General features: G+C 41.1%; 1 protein-coding gene across 11 annotated transcripts; it reads right to left on the bottom strand.

The window, feature by feature from the left end:
- Nucleotides 1-6459: 6459 nt before the first annotated feature.
- On the bottom strand, nt 6460-24512 carry LOC138962551 (uncharacterized). Of its 11 annotated transcripts, none has more exons than XM_070334399.1 (4): nt 23975-24512; nt 15412-15481; nt 8128-8481; nt 6460-7734 (listed from the first exon to the last, which is right to left on the bottom strand). In XM_070334399.1, exons 3-4 carry the CDS (start codon nt 8231-8233, stop codon nt 7202-7204), a joined length of 639 nt encoding a protein of 212 aa, XP_070190500.1. In that variant the 5' UTR covers nt 8234-8481; nt 15412-15481; nt 23975-24512; the 3' UTR covers nt 6460-7201. The 11 variants fall into 11 exon arrangements, with proteins under 11 accessions (XP_070190500.1, XP_070190499.1, XP_070190498.1 ...); XM_070334398.1 differs by lacking the exon at nt 23975-24512 and adding an exon at nt 18615-18985; XM_070334397.1 differs by lacking the exon at nt 23975-24512 and adding an exon at nt 15780-16073.
- Between the last annotated feature and the right edge of the window lie 155 nt (nt 24513-24667).

Genomic DNA, 24667 nt, shown 5'->3' with positions numbered 1-24667 from the left:
GATGCTACGAGTATACGGTCTTGCTGAAAAATGGCAGCTACTTGACTAAATATTGTATTTTCGCCTTACGCGACTTGTTTCTTTGTTTACATTTAGTCAAGTTTTCGATCGAGACGAGGGTCGTGGTGTATGTGTGTCTGTATGTGTGTGTGTGTCTGTCTGTCTGTGTGTGTGTGTAGAGCGATTCAGACTAAACTACTGAACCGATCTTTATGAAATTTGACCTGAGAGTTCCTGGGAATGATATCCCCGGACGTTTTTTCCATTTTTTCGATAAATACCTTTAATGACGTCATATCCGGCTTTTTGTAAAGGTTGAGGCGGCACTGTCACACCCTCATTTTTCAATCAAATTGATTGAAATTTGGGCAAAACAATCTTCGATGAAGGCCAGACTTTGTTATTGCATTTCAGCTTGGTGGCTTAAAAACTAATGAATGAGTTTGGTCATTAAAAATCGGAAACTTGTAATTAAAATTATTTTTCCATAAACGATCCAAAAACAATTTCATCTTAATTTTCGTCATTTTCTGATTCCAAAAACATATACATATGTTATATTTGGATTACAAACAAGCTCTGAAAATTAAACATATGAAAATTATTATTAAAATTAATTGTCCGAAATCAATTTAGAAACAATTTCATCTTATTCCTTGTCCGTTCCTGATTCCAAAAACATATAGATATGATATGTTTGGATTAAAAACACGCTCAGAAAGTTAAAAAGAATAGAGATACAGAAAAGCGTGCTATCCTCCTCAGCGCAACCGCTACCGCGCTTTTCCGGATTGTTAATTTCATTGCCTTTGCCACGAGCGGTGGACAGACGATGCTGCGAGTGTACGGTCTTGCGGAAAAAATGCAGTGCGTTCACTTTCATTCTGTGAGTTCGACTGAGCTTGACTAAATGTTGTATTTTCGCCTTACGCGACTTGTTTTTGTTTGTTTGTTTCTTTTTTTCTTTATTTCTCTCTATCTTTTTCTTTCTTGCTTTTTACATTTAGTCAAGTTTTGACAAATGTTTTAACATAGAGGGGGAATCGAGACGAGGGTCGTGGTGTGTGTGTGTGTGTGTGTGTGTGTGTGTGTGTGTGTGTGTGTGTGTGTGTGTGTCTTTCTGTGCGTCGCCGTGTGTGTGTGTAGAGCGATTCAGAGTAAACTAATGGACCGATCTTTATGAAATTTTACATGCGAGTTCCTGGGTATGATATCCCCAGACATTTTTTTCATTTTTTGGATAAATGTCTTTGATGACGTCATAAAAGTCGTCACACCCTCATTTTTTAATCAAATTGATTGAAATTTTGGCCAAGCAATCTTCGACAAAGGTCGGACTTTGGTATTGCATTTCAGCTTAGAGGCTTAAAAATTAATAAATGACTTTGGTCATTAAACATCTGAAAAGTGTTATTAAAATTATTTTTTATTAAACGATCCAAAATTACGTTCATCTTATTCTTCATCATTTTCTGATTCCAAAAACATATAAATATGTTATATTCGGATTAAAAACAAGCTCTGAAAATTAAAAATATAAAAATTATGATTAAAATAAAATTTCCGAAATCGATTTAAAAACTATTTTATCTTATTCCTTGTCGGTTCCTGATTCCAAAAACATATAGATATGATATGTTTGGATTAAAAACACGCTCAGAAAGTTAAAACGAAGAGAGGTACAGAAAAGCGTGCTATGCAGCACAGCAAAACCACTACCGCGCTAAACAGGCTCGTCAATTTCACTGCCTTCTACGGACTACGGTCATTGTGAAAAAATGCAGAGCGTTCAGTTTTATTCTGTGAGTTTCACAGCTTGACTAAATGTAGTAATTTCGCCTTACGCGACTTGTATTTTTTTAAAGTTTGTACTTTCATCGAGTTAGTCAGTTAGTTAATTGATAAGTTAGTAATTAGTGGTAAGTATATAATATTAACAGGGATCGCGTTTACGCACGATTTTTGCGTATTTGACGCATTTTAAAAGTCGCTGACGCGTTTTTTTCCCCGCGCCGCGTAAGCCATACGCAAAAATATTGTAACTTTTTCTTGTCTTCACGCAGCGCTTTTGCTCTGACTTAATAATCACCCGATCCTGAAACTGACTATAGGGCTCGAGAAGTGACGACACACATGAAATCTGCGCGTCAAAACTAAAGTCCGTTTCTTTTTGCATCGAAGTATCGCAAACGAACGTAACGAGGGTATTACCAGATAATGTCTTGTCGGATAATGAAACAGACATTATTCCCCCCTCTGCTTCTTTACCTCTGTAAACTTGTAGGGGTAGTTATTTTTCGATAATGACCCAGCAACCAAACAAATAACGACCCAGCAACAGCCTGAATCCTCGATAGTGCAATGGGTTGAGAGGTTGTTCTGTTTCGGTACTACTTTTTGCGACTGAAAAGTTCCGAACGCTCTAATGTACGAAGTATACATCTCTGGAGCAAACAATACAAACATACCGCATTTAAATTAACAACTACAGGCCTGAACACATGAATCTCCATATAAAATCCATGAGTTCGGTTGTTTTCTGAATCTCATCTGCCGTGCTCAAGCCGTTCATCACAAGCAATTTCCCAAGGCAAGTAACTCATACTTTGTCTAGCGACAAGAGTAGTTCCCCTTCTTTTCACTCAGTTCCTTCGACAACAGACTGCAATCCAGTTTTCAACAATATTTCATTTAATAAACAGATCACACGCAACCAAATGCACACATCTCATCAATTTAAACAACATAAAGGGGTTTCATACACTATTTTCCCCAGAAAACTGAACTTCATACAGTTTTTAACGTTGGAACACGGGTGCAAAAGTTCGTCTGCTAGTCCCATTTGACGAAAAAACATTATCCTAAGCGATACCAAAACATATACAGAACACACAATATCTGCCTTTGCCGCCACAGCAGAATAACAGCATATCTGTGTACTTGATTTTAGCCCAAAATAGGAAAACTGACAAGAAGTGTTAACAGAATGGAATGATTTGCACGGAACTATACAACCGCGCATTAATCGATCGCCTGCGCAGGTTGACTGGTTGAGAGAATAGGATTCGATCAAACTTTTGCAAAAAAACTCCTCTTTTCTTTGAATAACTGAAGAAAGGAGGAATAAAGAGGTTACACACCTCGTCTCAGTGATTATAAAAAATAATGGTCTCAGTTCGCGGTCATGAAAAAGCTCGCTAAAGCTCGCATTTTTCATGATCCGCTAACTTCGACCATTATTTTTGATAATCACTGAGACTCGGCATGTAACCTCTACTTAGCTGCTCTCCCATCTCGCGCTCCCAAAAGGCGGAAAGTGTGTCTAGTCGTATTAGAGCGGGAAACAAACTCGCAAGGCCCGAAGGTTGGAGACAGCAGGGGTGTTATTCGACAGGCGTGCGCGGAGTTCGACAGGAAAACTCGCCGTATTTAGGTAAGGAGTGTCTTTAAGTCTTTCGTGCGTGTTTTGTTTGTGTCTGTACGTGTTTTCATAGTACGCAAAAATATTGGTCCGTGACACGTTTTTTTCGTTTCCTTGCGTATGACTTACGCGTTTTTTAAAAAGCTAGCGCGATCCCTGAATATATAAGTACGATAGTTAGTTAGTACGTTAGTAAGTTAAACGTCATTTAATTAGTAGGGTAGTTAGTTAGTCAGTTAGTTAGTCAGTCAGTCAGTCGGCCAGCCAGTCCGTCAGTCAGTCAGTCAGTCAGTCCGGTCGTTCGTTCGTTCGTTCGTTCGTTCTTTCGTTCGTTCCTTCGTTCGTTTCGTTTCGTTCTTTTGTTCCTTCGTTCCTTCGTTCGTCCGTCCGTCCGTCCGTCCGTTCGTTCGTTCGTTCCTTCGTTAGCTTGATATTTCTTTGTTTGACAGGCAAGTACTTCGTTTGTTTCTTAATCAGCTTGTTTGCTATATTTCTTTTTGTTCGTCTGTCTGTCTTTTTGTTTGTTTGTTTGTTTGTTTGTTTGTTTGTTTGTGCTTTTGTTTATTCATTTGTTTGTGCGTTTGTTTGCGCGTTTGTTGGTGCGTTTGCTTACTTGCTATTTTGCTTCATTGCTTGATTGTGTTTGTTTATGTGTATGTAACTTTTATGTTTGTTTTTTCGTTGGTCTATTTGGTCGTTCCTTTGTCTATTCCCTCGCCTTTCTTCAAATCTGTGTTTATATCTTTTCTGTTTTCTTTCTTTTGGAAAAGAGTCCATGTCCGTGCCTGCCGGTCAATGAGCCTCTCCCTCTCTCTTTCTCCTCCACCCCCCTCCCCCCCCCCCCCTCCGGCTCCCCCCATCTTTTCATACTCCAGTTTTCTTGATCAGTTTCTCACGAAACCCCAAATCAACTTTATCGTCCCATATTCCAACATTTTCCTGTTGGTACTTCACAGGTGTGAAAGCAATGAGACTTTGGGATTAATCCTGGTCGTTAAGAAGTCGCATGCATTGCCTCGCCTGGGCACGATTATCGTTAATCTGGTGACATCATGAATAGCGGGGCATTAGAGTCGTGCGTTTTGAGGGTGGGTGGGTGTTTGGTTGGAGGGATGGGGTACGTCGGTGGGTGTTTGGTTAGAGGGATGGGGTACGTTGGTGGGTGTTTGGTTGGAGGGATGGGGTACGTCGGTGGGTGTTTGGTTAGAGGGATGGGGTACCTCGGTGGGTGTTTGGAGGGATGGGGTACGTCGGTGGGTGTTTAGTTAGAGGGATTGGGTACCTCGGTGGGTGTTTGGAGGGATGGGGTACGTCGGTGGGTGTTTGGTTAGAGGGATGGGGTACGTTGGTGGGTGTTTGGAGGGATGGGGTACGTCGGTGGGTGTTTGGTTGGAGGGATGGGGTACGTCGGTGGGTGTTTGGTTGGAGGGATGGGGTACGTCGGTGGGTGTTTGGTTAGAGGGATGGGGTACGTCAGTGGGTGTTTGGTTAGAGGGATGGGGTACGTTGGTGGGTGTTTGGTTAGAGGGATGGGGTACGTCGGTGGGTGTTTGGTTGGAGGGATGGGGTACCTCGGTGGGTGTTTGGAGGAATGGGGTACGTCGGTGGGTGTTTGGTTGGAGGGATGGGGTACGTCGGTGGGTGTTTGGAGGGATGGGGTACCTCGGTGGGTGTTTGGAGGGATGGGGTACGTTGGTGGGTGTTTGGTTGGAGGGATGGGGTACGTCGGTGGGTGTTTGGTTAGAGGGATGGGGTACGTTGGTGGGTGTTTGGTTAGAGGGATGGGGTACATCGGTTGGTGTTTTGTTGGTTGGTGAGTTTAGTTCATCTTCGTGTGTGATGAGATTCTTTGTGCTTCATTCAAGGTTTTTGCTTTTATCTGAACGTTAACCTTCAACTTGTCATTGTAATGACCATTTAGAACTGACAGTCAGGCAGACAAACAGACACACAGACACAGACACAGACACACACACACACACACACACATACACACACACAGACACACACACACACACACACACACACACACACACACACACACACACACACACACACACACACACACACACACACACACACACACACGAACCCCCCTCCCCCCTACCCAACATACACACATGTTGTCCAGACTCAGGAATACACACATTTAATGTCTTGTCAGCGTTTTACTCTTTACACTGGAGCCAAAACCGAGGACAAAACGGAAGCACAGTAGACCCCACTGATACTAATCGCAACGGCTGCGTAAAACATTATTGCAAGTCATGTTCTGCACAACTGGTCAACAGTGCCTGAGGCTAAGATTTAACATCAGCATGTTTCCTGCATTATTTCTGGTTGGGTTGGGTCGTTATACTAAGTTTGGGTCCCAGTTTTTGACATACATTTTTAGTCCTTTTACTCCTCTGAGACACAGAGAGACGTGAGCGCTCTAAATGAATACGACATTTCAAACATGAGTAAGCGAGAGTTACGCGGAACCAATCTCCTGGCACCTGAGAGAATAACAAGCGACTTGTATCCTCCTAATCTTCTGTATCCTCATAATGTTAATTATTTTCCTTTTTATTTCAGACAAACTTGATTCTTAAATGTATATATCGTGTTCTGTTTTGATTGAATTTGTTAAGCGCTTCGAGCTGTGGAGAAGCGCTATATAAATGTTCCATTATTATATTAGTATTATTATTATTATTATTATGAATGGAAGATCGACTTTTCTTATGGTCAAAAGTGGGTTTAATCCATTCGAGCAATATTAGGGCATGGCGTCACAGTTTCTAGATCACGCCTACCCTAAATATATGCATTCGTTCAAGGTAAGGCCGTACCCTTAAGAACACATCCTGAACGTTTTGTATACAGTGTACTATCCTCTCAACCTACCCCCCCTCCCTTTATTCAACTCAAAGAAGACGTGTGAATTAGATATTACAAAGAAACACGGAAAGGGAAGAACACCAAAAGCATGGAGCGCATACAACAAGCAGATAGAGTTAAAACGTTCCAAATCAAGAATCAAAACACAGGAAAGGTTAAATCATTGGAACGTTTAATTCAGGACAAAACCAAACATTGACCTATTGGCCTTTAATGCAGACAAACAAGAGGCTCAAACAAGTGTTGGCAGTACATTTGCTTTGCTTTGCTGCTTTCGACTTTTCCATCTGTTTCTTCATAGGTCTGCTTTATACAATAGGTCTGCTTAACAAGAACAAAATAAGCAGTGACAACAACCGCATCAATAGCAAAATTCAAGATTCCGATATTGTGGGTAGACCGACTCCGGGGTTAGGTTTCGTCACTTCCGGTAGAATTGCTGTTTTGCCATTGGTGTGTTTTTCTGTTCTGTCAAGCGGTGACGTAAACACCCCGTGCTGCCCTCTGGTGCCCTTGATCAAGGGCAGATAATCCATTGAGGCACTGTTTCTGTCACTGAGGGAGGGGTGAATACGATCCCTTCTTCTTCGCCCTCCCCCGCGCCCTCGCACTTTGATAGTTTCTAATTTGCGTAGGTTGTGGAGAGCTGGGAGGCTGGGGGATTTGAAAGGTCCGTACGGACGTCTGGGTCCATCGTCGTATTCTTCTGGTGGATGTGGTACTCGTGTTAACTCTGCGGCTGTTGCTGTTTCACCGTTCTCTTCAATGTGCTGAACCGGATCACCGTTATTCTCTCCAGATGATTCTCCGTTGTGGCTGATCACCTCTCCTCCTCCTTCGCTTTCTCCGGAAGGAGTTGCGTTCTCTTCTTCGGTGGTTGTAGACCCGCCATTTTGTTCAAGCGGTGGCCCAAACATGCCAACCGGCATTCTCCTCCCTCCGTCCACCTCGCCCCCTCCCTCCTCCCAAGTTGCGGATGAAGCCGTTACGATCTCGCTGAAAGGTCTTCTTCTTGCGCGAGCCCAGAACCGCCTTGTCCCAGAAGGGCCTACGTCTGTTGCGCTTTTCTGCCATGCACTGTTCGAAGGTCGTCTTCTGCAGCTGGACTCTCTGCTTGTTGAGGTCCTTGGATGTCCAAACCTTAGCGATGTCTTCTCCTTCAATCGCCCCTCCGCCCTCTTCTCCGTCTCCCGCTTCGTCCCTGAGGAGCAGGTTCGTGAGGTTTATCTTCTCCACAGGGTCGGGCTCGAAGTCGAACTTGTGGACGATCTGCTTGAGCTCCTTCTCCTGCTGCAGACGTCCGTGCAGACGGTCGGCGAACCTGGTGATGGCCTTGCCGTGCATGGAGTCCCTGAAGTGATCCAGCTCCCTCATCTCCTGGTTGAAGCGGGACAGCTGTTTGATGACGCCCAGCCGCTCCCGTGCGATGACTGGAACATAAGGACGTGTGTATGTGAGTGATGGGGCTATGTATTTTGTTGTCAAAGGTAAGAGTAATACTCCGAATACAAGACGGTCACTTACATTCAGTGGTGTCACCTTTTTCTTGGTTCTACTTCAATAAGTAAAACTAAATTAATCAACCCTTCAATGAAAACAAAGACAGTCACCATGACAAGGCGACAATCACCACCACCACCACCACAACCATCGTCATCATCATCATCATCATCATCATCATCATCATCATCATCTTCAGCAGCAGTAGCAGCAGCAGCAACAACAACAAAACCAACTATAACAACAACAACAACAACAACAACAACAACAACACCAACAACAACACTAGACATACTGTTTCAAATTTCTTCCAAAACACTTACATTTCAGCTCGATGTGCCATTGTCTGTCAAGCTCCACAAGTTCTAGCTCCAGCTGCCGCTGTTTTCGTATGTTCTTCACAGAGGCGACTGTGGATTGGAACGTCATCTTCGCTGCTGAGTGTTCTGAGTGTTTTCACAGGTGTTCTGTTTCACTTTGATTTTCTTAAACGTTAGAATGTCGCCATGTTTCCTTGTTTATTAAGTTACAAATCCTTGTCCACAAAGTGTTTTGCTTCTCCTTGCTTGAAGAATAGTTACGACGCTTTTTCAATTTTCTTGATTTGTTGTTGTTGTAAGATTACAAATCCTTGACTGTTCCGCTGTATTGTGCTTTGATGTGGAGACTTGGTTCACCTGAGAAGAAAAAAATCATATGTGTAAAACGAGATATTTGTTAGTGTAAAAATCTACTGAAGAGAAATTATGCGACGCTGGAACAAACACAAACACATTTTTGCGTACGACACACACAGACACATCTCTGTCTCTGCCTTTCTCCCAATTATGAAATTAAACTTACTTTTGACACATAATAATAAACGTTTGTTAAATTAGCAATTCGGACACACAATTTCCACAACAGATGTGGCTGTTTTGCAGTCGCACTAGTCAAAAGTCCCTACTAAAAAACCTTGGTTAGAAGAGAGACCATTCCGTAGTGCTAGACTCTTTATTCTTAGGTGCTAGGGACTACAGATAAACGCGTACAGCAAGGGTGTACGAACTTATATAAGTCAAACCTCTGTGTCATTGTTAAGGGCGCAAAGAAGAAGAGAGTAGTTCAAGACTTTTTTTCTCTGGTGCCATGGACCACAGATACGCTCAGTCAGCAGGAGATTACAACCTTCAATAGACAGCCCAGGTACAAAAAGCTCAGCAAAACAAATTAGTACAAACCTATAGATCAAAGTCAGATTATTCACACGCGAAATGACAAAATAAGAAGACATCGACGTCTTTGCACTGAAAGCCACAGTCGGTGAGAACACCCGATCTGTCAATGCTTCGTATAGGTATTAAGTCTTGCACACCTCTTCAACAACCCTTCAAAACCCCTTCAATACCACCGTTTATTGTTCACGCCAATTTTTCACACAACTATCCCTATTGATATGAGTGACCATTATTGAACTCGACTCGGTGCGACAGCCCTGCAAATGTCTTCGTAACACCCTTCTCAGCCCGGATTGGATGGGAATATAAGTGTGTGCCTTAACACAGGATTAAGCCAATTGAAGGCGCCTTTGTAATCTATGGTACACCTTTGCATTCTATGCCCCACTTAGTCTGTTGATGGGCAATGGAGAGCGACTAGAAGAAGTTGTACGCTATGGTTTTGTCTCCTATTGAGGCCCTTAGCTTTTGACTCTGGACGTAGTGACTATTTTGCCTGTCAAATGTCAGACAATCAAAAGTATTGAGGCGCACTGCCGGCCAAAATCGTTTGACGTAACGTCTTTTTCACTTGCTTTGGAGAAGAAGAAACAAGTCGCGTAAGGCGAAATTACTACATTTAGTCAAGCTGTGGAACTCACAGAATGAAACTGAACGTAGTCCGCCGCTAGTGCAAAAGGCAGTGAAAGTGACGAGCCTGTTTGGCGCGGTAGCGGTTGCGCTGTGCTTCATAGCACGCTTTACTGTACCTCTCTTCGTTTTAACTTTCTGAGCGTGTTTTTAATCCAAACATATAATATCTATATGTTTTTGGAATCAGGAACCAACAAGGAATAAGATGAAATAGTTTTTAAAACGATTTCGGAAATTTAATTTTGATCATAATTTTTATATTTTTAATTTTCAGAGCTTGTTGTTAATCCAAATATAACATATGTATATGTTTTTGGAATCAGAAAATGACGAAGAATAAGATGAAATTGTTTTTGGATCGTTTAATAAAAAAAATAATTTTAATTACAAGTTTCCGATTTTTAATGACCAAACTCACTCATTAGTTTTTAAGCCACCAAGCTGAAATGCAATACCAAACCCCGGCCTTTGTCGAAGATTGCTTTGCCAAAATTTCAATCAATTTGATTAAAAAATGAGGGTGTGACAGTGCCGCCTCAACTTTTACAAAAAGCCGGATATGACGTCATCAAAGGTATTTATCGAAAAAAAGAAAAAAACGTCCGGGGATATCATACCCAGGAACTCTCATGTCAAATTTCATAAAGATCGGCCCAGTAGTTTAGTCTGAATCGCTCTACACACACACACAGACACACACACACACACACACACACATACACCACGACCCTCGTCTCGATTCCCCCCTCTATGTTAAAACATTTAGTCAAAACTTGACTAAATGTAAAAAGTATGTCATTAACTTGGAAGGTGAGGGTGAAGGACCCCCAACATTTCATGCTTATGATATCAGTTCAGAAAGTGTTTGCGTGTAAAGATCTTTGATCTGCTTTCCACTTCGCTGTCCGCTCTCCCTCTCTGCCCCCTCTCTCTCTCTCTCTCTTTCTCTCTCTCTCGCTCTCTCTTTCTCTCTCTCTCTCTCTCGCGCTCTCTCTCTCTCCCTCCCTCTCTCTCTCTCTCTCTCTCTCTCTCTCTCTCTCTCTCTCTCTCTCTCTCTCTCTCTCTCTCTCTCTCTCTCTCTCTCTCTCTCTCTCTCTCTAAATAAGAAAGCGTTTCTTTTATACAAAGTAAAGATCAAGACGCTGACCTCCACATCGTTTTTGAGGATTTAGCAAACAAAGGATTAAAAGTGTTCGTTTTTTTACGAATAATTTGGGTAATTTAATCCTTACGACCAAGTAGAACAGAAGACTGTTTGCCACTCAATGTTCATATCACCTCTACCTTAAGCCTCGATTTCCATGTCTGTTACTGTTTATGTTAAGCTGAAACATATTTTAAAACAGTGTATGTTCCACGTAACGTAAGAAGGTACGGTTTAATAATAAAAGAAGTTTTTATTGTTGGGCATTCTCGCAGACGGACACTTTTTTTTGTAACTGTGACACATAGAAATACCAAATTTCTACCAGTGCCATTACCGGTAAGTATTTTTAACAGTAAGTACTTGTTATTATTTTTAATATCCATTTATCGCTTACTATTGCACAGAGAAATGAGAGATAAATGAAAGATATCATCTCACCTTAACTTTGATATGTGCAGGAAGCATGTCTCGAACATACCTCTCCTGTGTATTTTATACACAACCGACTGAATATAAAGTACCGCACACGACAACAAGAGACACCAACTAAACATTCAATTTAACAGCCCTCACAACCCGATCGCACTGATCAAAATGAGAAGAATCTAGCCGATTGAATTTCGTCATTGAAAGGATCTTCGACGTTTTAATTTCACCCTTCAACGATATTCTAAAAACCTACCTGTGTTTTGTTGGCACGAAACACATAACAGCATGGACGGCAATGGATTTGTCAAGGGACGTTGTAAAGAAAACAAAATGGCATTGAACCGATCGTAAAAAGTGAAAGGCTTTATTTGCTGGTTTGACATAGACGTCGCCGCAAGACCCAGACGGACATGAAAAAGGTTGCTCCTTAAGTTACTTGTCGTTTGTTTAAAGTTTGCTTTGAAGACAGAATGGAAGTTTGCCGACCAACTTCGTCACAGATCTGCTGAATTAAAAGCAGACCTTCTGGCGGCAGTCCCCCCCCCCCCCCCCCTCCCAAAGGAATGTCGCAAGGGACATGATTAAAAGAAGAAGAAAAAAAGAAAAAAAGCATGACCTTGTGTATTCGGTTTATGTACTTCATGTATAATTTATCCACAGGGAATAATCGTTCGTCCCTATCTGTGAGTTACGACTTGAAAATTGAAATAAAATGTAAGCTATTTCTCATATAAAGTTGTCTTCAGATGGACCTTTCTATATTCTCTATTTATGAAAACAATGGCTATGTGTAGCATACGGCATTGTCAGACATTCAGTGTTCTTCTGTCTGTGTCAGATACATGTACCTCATTCTGTGTGTCGTGCAGGCGTGGTTGTTTTTGTGTCTGAGGTTTGTGTATCTGTCCGTTTGTGATTTCCCCCGAAAGGTCTGAACATGTACTTCATACTAAACACGTGACGTAACGAGTTGCTAAGGAATAAATCTTCACATACAGCAGGCCGTCTAAGAGCCGTATCAGACATGTTCCTGTTAACATCAAAAACCTGGATTAGATAAGGCTTTCGGCCCTCAACTACTCTTTACTTCAAGAGTCATTGCATGTCATTGCTAATCTTTACTTCAAGTGACCCTTGTTTACAGGAAATGTCCACATTCGGCGGACATAACGGGTAAACAGCCTGGACAATAACCAATGGGTGTTTGTTACAAATTATCTAAGGAAGTTGAAATCTTACAGAAGTTTTGCTTTTTTAACGGCCCCCTCCTTGGCGGTATTTAAAAACAAAACCAGTCAATGTTCAAACATGTATTTCTGACTAATTCAAACTGCGCTTCTAACTAATTCTCCAAGTCTCTCAAGTGTTTGTTCTCGACCAGAATATTTATACATCTTAAGTTTTTCACTCAGTATGTTCCGCTTTATTATCTTTTCTCCGCAACGTTTGCTAAATGACTAAACCTAGTATTATCTTTTCCCTCGCATTTGCCGTTTTGAAGAATATTGAACTGCTTTCCCACACGCACTCGAACATAATCCACACAAAGAAACCAGAAAATCCAGACCAAACGTCGGCATTTGAGCAAGGTTATCTCAATGAAACGGTCACAAGATCAAAAGATCAACCCTATCGATGACCCAAGTTTAAAATAATCTATAAAAAGCGACTGCCGCTTTCTTGCGGACAGAAAGAGAAGCTCTTTTCTCGGAGCAACTAACAGCGTCGACTTCCATTTCATCATTGTGGATGTATTTTGAAAAAAATCATTGACCGATACCTAAGGCTGCAGACAAACAAATCACAAAACAAAACTACTCTCGTCGAACGAAAAGTGGGAAAAGTGGGAAGATCATTAGCCTGACCTTGAAAGAAAATAGTGTTTCGTTTCAGCATAGTGCAGAGAACTTGCAAAATGACTGACCCATACCATGTGCCAGAGCCACAGAAAAAATTTGAAGAAATCAATCGTGTCAAACAGAAAGTGAGAGCCTCATTGGTGTGACGCTAAAACAACATTGCTTTACGTGTCAGCATGGCGAAGTAAGGTAGCAGGAACCCATAATTTATGTGAGGTTTCCCCTATAGAAATGTGGGCTTTCTCCTTGGGGAAAAGCGAGTCGCCATACGGTACGGTCCTACCCCATAACTCGCCGAGTCCTTATTTTCAGGGATAACAAAAGTAACCACGGCAGTCGAAATGGAATTGAAACCTGATCATTTTGATCCATAAAGAACACCACTATTCATTTCAATATTGTGTGCATGCCCACTGAAATCACTGACTAATAACTGGGGCCACTGTCAAAGGAATAACAAGGGAAATCACAATGGTCAAGCCGAAATGAAAATAACAACTTTTTGATTGTGACCTTGAAATGGCTTTTTGTGTCAGCTTGGTAAACTAAACTTACAATATTTATGACCCACAACGAGGGAAGCAGTCAGAAGAATTACAAAAGAAACCGCTACCATCGAACTGAAAAGTGATACTTTCATTACTCTGACCTTCAAGCAACTCCCTCTTTCTACCTTAAACAGTGCACATACATGTACCTCACAATACATGTGACCCATTACGAGATCCAGATCCGTTCACAACAGAACTTCACTCCACATGAAAACCCAATTCCCGTCCATGCATGCATCCCTCTCAAAGCAGACACAATGAAGCAGCAACAACAAAAAGTGACAGGCAGATAAGGAATATGCAGTGTTGTGGAAAATGTATACCGAGAGAAATTTGGTTAAGACCGGGACCAAAGTACACCTCCTACCACAATCTGTGACATATGCTATGCTACATGAAACCCAACTTAATACTTACACAAAAGCAATAGGAGATATGGTACTACATTCCAGTAACATAGAGCTCACACCTGGAGATAAAAAACTAAATATATGTAGCCTACATTGCAATACGGAGCTACCAGTGATACGAGACTTAAACCCAAAGATTCAAAGCTAAACCTTATGTACAAAACTGATATCCACCGATACGCAGCTGAAACGCAGTGATACGAAACTAAACTGTATTAGTGTACCTTGGTGATACTAAGCTAGAAACCCAGCGATACGAAACTGAATTTTATTGACGGAGCGGCAAGGCTGATTGTATCAGATAATCCTGGCCTGCACCACATACGGAGCAATTGTCGTGCCTAAGTATCGGTTCCACTATGAGTTCTAAGGTCTCCGATAGCGGAATGCTTTCTCTGCGAGTCTTTTATGTAGGGTGTGTAAAACTCAACGGGATAGTGTAAGTGTGCTATATGCTCTGGCATTCCAGGGAGTCTTATGGGTAGCGATGGTGATTTTTGTCCGGAGGGTCCATGGCTGAGGATCTATGAAGAAAGGGTTTAAGTGCTTGTTTCTGGTACTTGCCATAGCAAAGGATGTAGGTGTATATTTCTTTTTCTCTGCTATTGGTATGGCGTGTTTTGTTTTGTTATTATCAGACGCACAGGTACTCACTTACACACAGATATTTCCAGAGATACATGCCGACAGACAAACACACACATATACACGCTATCTCTCTCTCTCTCTCTCTCTCTCTCTCTCTCTCTCTCTCTCTCTCTCTCTCTCTCTCTCTCTCTCTCTCTCTCTCTCTCTAACACACACACACACACACACACACACACACACACACACACACATACACACACACACACACACATACACACACACGCGCGCGCGCGCGAGGAGATGTGATACGTTTTCCTGGAGCCATTAAATTGAGAGAGAACAATTATAAAAAATAAAAGAACAAAGGCTTGGTTAAAAAAAAAAGCGAATCCTACGACAAAAAAAGAAGCTTTCATAAATAAATCCTGTTAATTTAAGACACCAAGACTTGAACATGTTCCATTCATGATAAAGATAAACTGAAATTAGATTCTGGTTTCACTGTCACAGTACCCATCCATCAAAATAAGTGTGTCACATTACAACTCAAACACGTTTTATCTATCTATCTATCTATCTATCTATCTATCTATCTATGAGAGACATATCCTCAAATTATATTCACATCACTGTCAAAACTCATATTACCTATCACTCAAAGTAAAATGTATCACACCAAGACTCTAAAACGTTCTATCTATCCATGAGAGACATCAACTGAAATTAGAGTCACACACGTTCTATCTATGTATGTATGAGAGACAAAAACTCACCGTGGTCTTGTTTCAACAATCACACCTCTGTGTCAGTGTATGCCTCACAACGTGCACACGTTCCATCTATCTATGAGAGACATAAACTTTAATTACGGTCACACCATTGTCACAATTAACCCACATTACCTATCACTCAAAATAAACTAATCACACCACGGCTTAAACACGTTCTATCTATCTATCTGTGAGAGACATAAACTCCAATGACAGTCAATGTCACAACTCACATTATCAATCTCTCAAAATAAAATTTATCGCACCAAGACTCAAACACGTTATATCTATCCATGAGAGACATTGACTGAAATTACAGTCACACCACGACTTAAACACGTTCTATCTATCTATGAGAGACGTAAACTCACCGTGGTCTATTTTGAACAATCACACCTCTGTGTCAGTATATGCCTCTTAACGTGCACCAAGTGCGCCTATATATCAGGGAAACGAAGACGCACCTCAGGTATGAATTACCCTTCACTATCTTGTCTCTCCAGGTGTCTCGTCACACTTCAGGTATTTTGTCAGGTGTTGAAGAGAGGTGTAGGGTTGTGGTATGGGGAGGAGCGGTGGGAGGCTAAAAGGAGATACCGTGGAACCCCGCTTTTTTAAGACCCGTTATTTAAGCCTTTCCCTCTTCTCTTTTGAATACCCTACTTTTCCAGACTTGTTATCCAACAAACAAGTAAATTTACCCGAAGTTTAAGACTCCCGCTCTTTTTCTAAAGCCCGATTTTCTTGTTGTTGTTGGTTTTTGTTTTTGGGTTGTTTTTTTACGGTCTTAAAGTGGGGACGGTTCCACTGTATCGATTCGCTTACAGACTGACTTCGCGACGGAATCGGTTAAAATGCGATCACTGTTTGCAAACACCTTTTTGCTGCCAGAGTCGTAGGCGCGTCTTTTATTTCTTCGCCTTCTGCGTGCTTTCAGGAAGTGTCAAAGATGGAATGTGGTACCAACGCAGATTATGATTTTTGCTCACCGTTCAACGCACCCAAATGTTGAAGAAAGTCGGTCAAAATAAGTGTTTGCAGTACCCCTAAAGGGAAACTGACATTTAACTTAGCTCTTGTACTTAATCCCCTCTGTGCATATATATATATATATATATCAACTCAACTCAACTCAACTCAAATTTTATTGGCTTCAATTTTCATAGAAGAATTTGTCTTGCGCTTGGGAGAAAATAAGAGTATAACATATAAAAACAGCATTCATATCACATTTCATGTATCACACACAGTAATCACTAGTATAAGCCTACAATTATCACATTTGTACCTGTATCATACATGCAAATAAATAGTATCACATTTCCACGTATCACACACAATATATACATTACATAACATACAGCAAGCTTCCATCTCCCGCGCCCCCCCCCCCCCCCCTCCCACACATACATATCCTCGCACGTGCGTCGACTCCATACAAATGACATCATCAGTCCATTAATATAGGCTCACCTGAATTTCAACAAAGCCACTGACAATAAATGATATTTCAAAAATGTTGGAAAAAATGCTAGCTTAACTTATTTTTGAATGTAGCGTCCTACCTTCCATCCCATTGCACAAGGTCACACCTGCTTTTCAATTAAACTGTTGACAATGATTGACATTTAAAAAATTGTTATTTTAATTTTGATTTTTAAAATGTTTTTTTTTTCTAAAAGCCGGTGTTGGACGCTTTTCCTGTACGCGCTCACCTCTGAACACGCCTGTTTGTTTGGGTTTTTTGGTTTCAAGAAAAATTTAGCACACTGTAAAGAGAACATAGGTATATCAATCTGTTCTTTCACCAAAAAATAGTATAGAACTCAAACCGTCTTCATCAGTCGCATATACACTTCTCCAATGTTAAGGAGTTTCAGAAAATAACTAACCACATTTCAAACGGGTTTTCGTTCGAAGTCTTTTTTACATTTAGTCAAGTTTTGACTAAATGTTTTAACGTAGAGGGGGGAATCGAGACGAGGGTCGTGGTGTATGTGCGTGTGTGTGTGTGTGTGTGTGTGTGTGTGTGTGTGTGTGTAGAGCAATTCAGACTAAACTACTGGACCGATCTTTATGAAATTTGACATGAGAGTTCCTGGGTATGAAATCCCCGAACGTTTTTTTCATTTTTTTGATAAATGTCTTTGATGACGTCATATCCGGCTTTTCGTGAAAGTTGAGGCGGCACTGTCACGCCCTCATTTTTCAACCAAATTGGTTGAAATTTTGGTCAAGTAATCTTCGACAAAGCCCGGACTTCGGTATTGCATTTCAGCTTGGTGGCTTAAAAATTAATTAATGACTTTGGTCATTAAAAATCTGAAAATTGTAAAAAAAAATAAAAATTTATAAAACGATCCAAATTTACGTTCATCTTATTCTCCATCATTTGCTGATTCCAAAAACATATAAATATGTTATATTTGGATGAAAAACAAGCTCTGAAAATTAAATATATACAAATTATTTTCAAAATCAAATTGTCGAAATCAATTTAAAAACACTTTCATCTTATTCCTTGTTGGTTCCTGATTCCAAAAACATATAGATATGATATGTTTGGATTAAAAACACGCTCAGAAAGTTAAAACAAAGAGAGGTACAGAAAAGCGTGCTATCCTTCTTAGCGCAACTACTACCCCGCTCTTCTTGTCAATTTCACTGCCTTTGCCATGAGCGGTGGACTGACGATGCTACGAGTATACGGTCTTGCTGAAAAATGGCATTGCGTTCAGTTTCATTCTGTGAGTTCGACAGCTACTTGACTATATTGTATTTTCGCCTTACGCGACTTGTTAAACTTTTCAAATGACACCCATGGCAGCTTACATCGGGTGTCTATTTTGAGAGTCTTTACCCAGCGACATATATGCACACACCTCAGTTTTGAAGAAAACATTTTCACAGCAAATGCAAGCACGTCTATCGGTTGTACGTATTATAGAATTTGTCATAACACTTGTCCTCGAATACACAAGTAATCACATTTTTACAGAAAATCGCTCAAGAACAGGGACATTGAAACAATCATCTAAATTAATGATCTTTGTTTTTTTTCTACGAAAGCACAAAATAGGGAGTTTTTGAAAGTAAACGTACAACAATAGATACATCAAAAATACCTGTTCAGACTGATTTTTTGGTTGTAATTCGCCGCTTGTACATGAACAGTTCCGAAAGATACAACACCCACTCTCACTTACCGATGACCACCGAAGTTTCTCACAAAGCTCTCATTAAGCAAGCCGTACGTGAGTTTTCCCTTAGCACCCAAGGTTCTTATTCTTCTCTTCTGGTCTCCAAAGAACAGCCACAGCGCAAAGCCAACAGCAAGATTATAAAGATGACTTCCATGCAAGTCTTTGCCTTGATAACTCTACTGCTTTCAGGATGCTCATAAATACAGGCACAGTATGTGAAACACACGCGCATAAAGTAAAGTAAAGTCTTCCTCGACCCAAGGTCTCATTCTCTGGACCGCAGTTTTGCTTGGAACTACCTACCACCACAGCGCCGTACGTCTCACACCCTTATCTCATTCTCAAACACTGGCGCTTACCCGAGTCTTCGACAAAACTCAGGTCACACACACTTAACGAACAAACACACACCCGAACATGTCCAGCCTCGAAAGAAGTCTTCATTCTCATTCCCGCTTCCAATTAGGCCGCCACCGATGCAATCCTGCAAACCTCTCATCGCTGCTATGCAACAAAAACCCAAGTTTATTTTTATGTTATCTTTACCTCTGGCACACAGGAAGAAAGAACTATCACGGGCGCCCGGTAGTATTAGTTGTAGTAATACAGGAAGCGAAAAGCACAGAGAGAACACTGCTACCACTTGCATGAGTCGCATAAAGCGTTTGTTTTCTCATTGTCTGGGAGCCGAGTGTAGAATGCTAAGTCTTCCATTAACAGGGGGTAGAGTGCCGATCAGATCGTATGTCACTGAGTGGCTAAGCAAACTGACCAGGGTTGGAGAGTTGTTCGGTTAGTTTTAGGTGAGGGTCTTTCGCTGTACAGGTGTAGTATTGTTTCCTTCCGGTATTGGATGACAGTTTGGTATATAATTTGTCGGTGATGATTTTTGATGGGCATGGGATGATTGATTACATGATTAATTGATTGATTGATTGGTTGGTTGATTGATTGATTAATTGGTTGGTTGGTTGAATTGGTTGATTGGTTGGTTGATTGATTGATTGATTGATTGATTGGTAGTTTGCTGGATTTGTGTATGGATTAATTCACTGAGTGAGTGAGTGAGTAAGTCAGTGAGCGAGTGAGTAAGTCCCACCTTCCTTCCTTCCGTCCTTCCTTCCTTCCTTCGTTCATGTATTCACTAATTCCATCATTGCATAATTCATTTATAAATGACTTATGTTGGCCTGGTGATGAACGAACAATTAACTCCATATTAAACAAATTGAAGATAAATTGAGAGACATTTTTCAATGCATACAGTCGTTGGTGTATAAGCTTACATAGCACTGTCTATCTAAATCGACTAGTTCTCTCTGTACTGTTGAATCGATGATTTTTTTTGTAATCAACGGGCTTGCCATAAGTTCTCTACCCAGAATGAATATTGAGTTCTAGTTTATACCTGACACTTTTGCAATAATATCGAGTGGCCGAACGTGAAGAATATAGTTCCGAGAGCCCAAGGTTATTAGCGCTGTATGACTGATAGGGTCATTTCGCTTGACGTTCGCGAGTCAGTGGTTTTATTAAATTCACAGGGCAGGTATAGGTCTTATGAAACGCAAGCTACGTAAACTCAAAAATACGAAATAAGTTTGGTCAATGCAATGTTCCTCGACAAAAACATTCAATTTTAATGTTCAATGTGTGCAAACATCTCGTTCACTGTTGTAGTCTTTTCCAGGCGCTTAATTCTTTCTTTCAACAAAAAACACCAATACTTTCACCTTTTTCATTATTTCTGTTTTTAAGTCTTCACCTTTACATAATATTATTCCCGTTTTAACTATGTCCCAAGCACTTCAAAAAAGGTTTATGGTCGTAAATAACAGAATTATGCAAATTGTGGTAAACATTTTGTTAGGCCTAAATCTAAAGTGGAAGCATGTCTAGACTGTATTGTGTATAATCAACAAGAATCTTGATACCGTAGTTTGAAAGAAGCTTGTCTAGTCTGTATTGTGTATAATCCACAAGGATCCTGATACCGTAGTTTGAAAGAAGCTTGTCTAGTCTGTATTGTGTACAATCCACAAGGATCCTGATACCGTAGTTTGAAAGAAGCTTGTCTAGTCTGTATTGTGTACAATCCACAAGGATCCTGATACCGTAGTTTGAAAGAAGCTTGTCTAGTCGGTATTGTGTACATGCAATCCACACGGATCCTGATACCGTAGTTTGAAAGAAGCTTGTCTAGTCTGTATTGTGTACAATCCACAAGGATCCTGATACCGTAGTTTGAAAGAAGCTTGTCTAGTCTGTATTGTGTATAACCCACAAGAATCTTGATACCGTAGTTTGTCTAGTCTGTATTGTGTAAAATCCACAAGGATCCTGATACCGTAGTTTGAAAGAAGCTCGTTACAATATGTCCTTGGTTTTGGTATATATAATGATAAATTAATGTGCCACCTAATCCCGTTCCCCACCATGGCACGGAAGTTAACCTCTGCATTCTGTTGACTTCTGTCAGAGCAATGCTAGAACCACGATTTCGTGCGCTCGGGGAAATCTCCCAACAATATTTCTTCTAGCAAACACAATACAATTGGTCGTTGATATTCGTGTTTTCTTTCTCGTCGTTGTCCATCATGGGAGTGAAATGCGTTGCACTGTCGTTACGCGCACTTTGGCCCAGCGCATCCGTCTTCAGCAGTGGTTTCTTCTCCGACTTTTCCTTGTCGTAGGAGACTTGCCGTCCATGGCTGCAGAACGTCCCCCGTCCTTGGTTTTTTGTCTGAGTGATCCTTCTCATACCCCATTAGCCTCGGGGAGAGGTGGCTGAATTAGTCTGACCTCTACCCTTTGACCTCTCCAGCTTGGGTGGCCCTACCAGGAGTTTACACTCCCGCTGGCATAGCTCTCCGGGTCATCGAGGCACTCAAACCACCACACCGCGCTAAAAATACACTGTCATCTATCTCTATATATTTATAGATATAGATATACATATATATATACGGCTTCTCTGTGTGTGTGTGTTTGTGTGTGTGTGTGTGGGCAACACCTGTGGATTGTAGAGTTCTGTTTGTGATGTGGTCTAGCGGCATTGGGTTTTCTTTCTCAGATGCATATTTCTTTGTGCCTGGGAGGTATTCGTGTTCGGTCCTTCCAGGCACGGGAGTGCAATCAAGCGAGAAGATGATTCAATATATTATTCGCGCCTAAGGGGCGTAATGGTTTTGTAAGGGTGTACACAGCAAGATTGTATTATACTGCAGGGTAGAATGTCGGTCTTGCCGTGCAATCGAAGAAGAGCGATGAATAATATGGCGTCTAAGGTTTGTATTTGAAAGTGCAAAAAGCAATCTGTTCACGCTTCATCTCGATCGGGTGTGTCGTGTAATGACAAAATGTCATTCATCTTTTTTCGACACGGGTAGAAAGCAACAACCCCTCAACAGCGATTTGTTACTGATATGTCAAATACATGGAAAATCCTCTCACTCTTCACATGGAACATAAACACTGACAGACAGACAGACAGACAGACAGACAGACAGACACACACACACACACACACACACACACACACACACGCACATACACACACATTTGTTTATGATTTTCCCGGCTTAATTCAAGTACACTACTCTACCTCTAAATATTGGCCAATCGAACGTATTCTTTCGAACTTTCAGGACCTGCAATGACGGCTTTATCATATTCACACAATAACTTGCGCTCCCCTGCCCACCCCCTCTCCCATCCCTATCATAATCTGTCCATCTGTCACCCATACAATACGACCCTACGATCATTTTCTCCTAACAAGCGTTTCTGGAAAACGGATTTCATAATTCCAGTCTATGTCACATTCAGCACACTCCGAATTGTCCTACACCACCCTTCCCTCTTCTCCATCCTCCCTACATACAATTTGTCAATCTGCCACCCTTACAATACATCAATATGCCCATTCTGTCCTTTGCAAACATTTCTGATTTATAATCAATAATATCACTTTGCGTAGCATTTATCCCTCTCCAACCCGTTCACTTATACGTTTCAGCCGATCGAGAAACAGCGTCACAATAACATTCGTTTGAAAAGCTTTCTGGCATATGAAAAAGCATCGATATCCAAGTTTTGACTTGTGACACTTCACGCAAGCGGCAAGCCAGTAAGTCAGTCGCTCAAACGGTGGGAAGACAGGCTCACGATTTCGGCTCACGAAGAGCCAGGCAACCACACACACACACACAAACACACACAGACACACACACCCCATACACACACACAGACTGATGTGATACTGTTATTTCTCCCCCCCCCACACACACACACACTCATACACAGACTTAAGAGATACTGTTACCTCCCCCCCCCTACCACACACACGGAGTCCGTATGTGTGATGATGTTAATGAAATTCACAAAGGTGTACAGACTCACACACAGACACAGACACACATCACACACACACACACTCTCTCTCTCTCTCACACACATACCCCCATCACACACACCTTTACCACACACGCAGGTGAGAATGTTAATGGATTTTGCATGCTTTCTCGATTCCAAAGGCAGAACCGTGAGCTGCTATTGTTTTGATTGCGGATCAAATGTACGTTATCAAAACTTGTTAGCGTTTGACGCTTTTTGCCATGTTTCTGCAAAGTTTTGCTATCGATTTGTTCCCCTTATCATTGGTCCAGGAAAAAAGAGAGCATACAAGAAGAACAAACAGAAGAGAAAGAACGACTGAATTTGTGCATTGATTTTATTGTTTGAATGTGGTGCACTGAAGATAAAGTCGCTTGCAATTTAGCACTTTAAGTTGTTTTGTTTTGTTTTGTGGTTCGCTTTCCTTTTCTCACACACTGCTGATTTCCCAAGAGAGAGCAAACTGTGAAACTTTATGCAACCAATTCCCATTGCATTTCTCGTTTTAATTGTGATCTATCTTCCGCCGCCTACTATTTTTCTTCTGTTTTCTTCATCTTTTCTTGTTGTAATCCATCCCTCAATCCCTTCGTTAGGTTCACTCCCGTTCAGAACAGAACAGAATAGAACGCAGAAACACGCACACACATACTTTCACACACACACACACACACACACACACACACACAACACACACACACACACAACACACACTCACAAACACACACAATCCCCCCACACACACATACACGCACACACACACACACACACTCACACACACAAATGCGCGCACACACGCACCACTCCAAAAATGTACATCTATGTACACATCTATATCAGACGTTTTCACACCAAACGACTTTGCATGAGCAATGTTTGGCAAAAATAATACGTAAGGAACCAAAATGTATCGACGACATCAACAACAAACATTCTCACAAGACCATTACAGCGAAAGGTACACTTACCATCATTATCATTCAAAAGGCAGCATCAGACAGGGTATTTCTTTTTCATCGAAGGTTTCAATTCCCATGCCCAAAGAATGGTATGATCTGGAACTAGCACCAGATGGCATAGGTTGCTATGGCATATTTTCCTAACAAAACGACCCAGCACTGATACAAATCGGTGTCTCTCTGGGTATGTCCAAAACGTCCTAAACAGTAAATCGTCCTAAACATGCAGGTACAACTCGTTGAATCCTGAGCTGAGACAGAAAATAGTATGTCGGCAAAAACGCTGGCGCCGTCTGTCTTGCTTTCTTTCCTCACAAAACGATCGAAGAGTAATAAACGTTGGTTCGACGTCTCCTTTAGTAATAAAAAGTCCCGTTATAACATCACAATGGTGAAGAAGAAAAAAGAGATCGATTACAAAGAACAAAACAATAAATCCTGTGTCTTGAAGTTAGTATCGGAGTGAAAAGAAGTGACACCGCATAATTCAAGTCGACTTGTGTGTCACGGGGCTATCTTTCGTGGAGGGGTATTCAGAAAGTTAAAGAGTATTGACGACTGACGCAGACAGATAAAATTACTATTTATTGTGAGATAAAAAAATGAAAATAAAAAATTAAAAATTAAAATAAAAAGGAAAGGAGGACATACAAACGTTATCTTGCGTGCAAATCTTTTCTTGACATTTAGTGTAGAAGAGCT

The sequence above is a fragment of the Littorina saxatilis genome, linkage group LG3 (genome assembly GCF_037325665.1).
Source record: "Littorina saxatilis isolate snail1 linkage group LG3, US_GU_Lsax_2.0, whole genome shotgun sequence".
In the NCBI taxonomy this organism is placed as follows: Eukaryota; Metazoa; Mollusca; class Gastropoda; order Littorinimorpha; family Littorinidae; genus Littorina; species Littorina saxatilis.
Note: the sequence above shows the minus strand (reverse complement) of the source record. Positions and strands in the feature narration are given on the sequence as shown.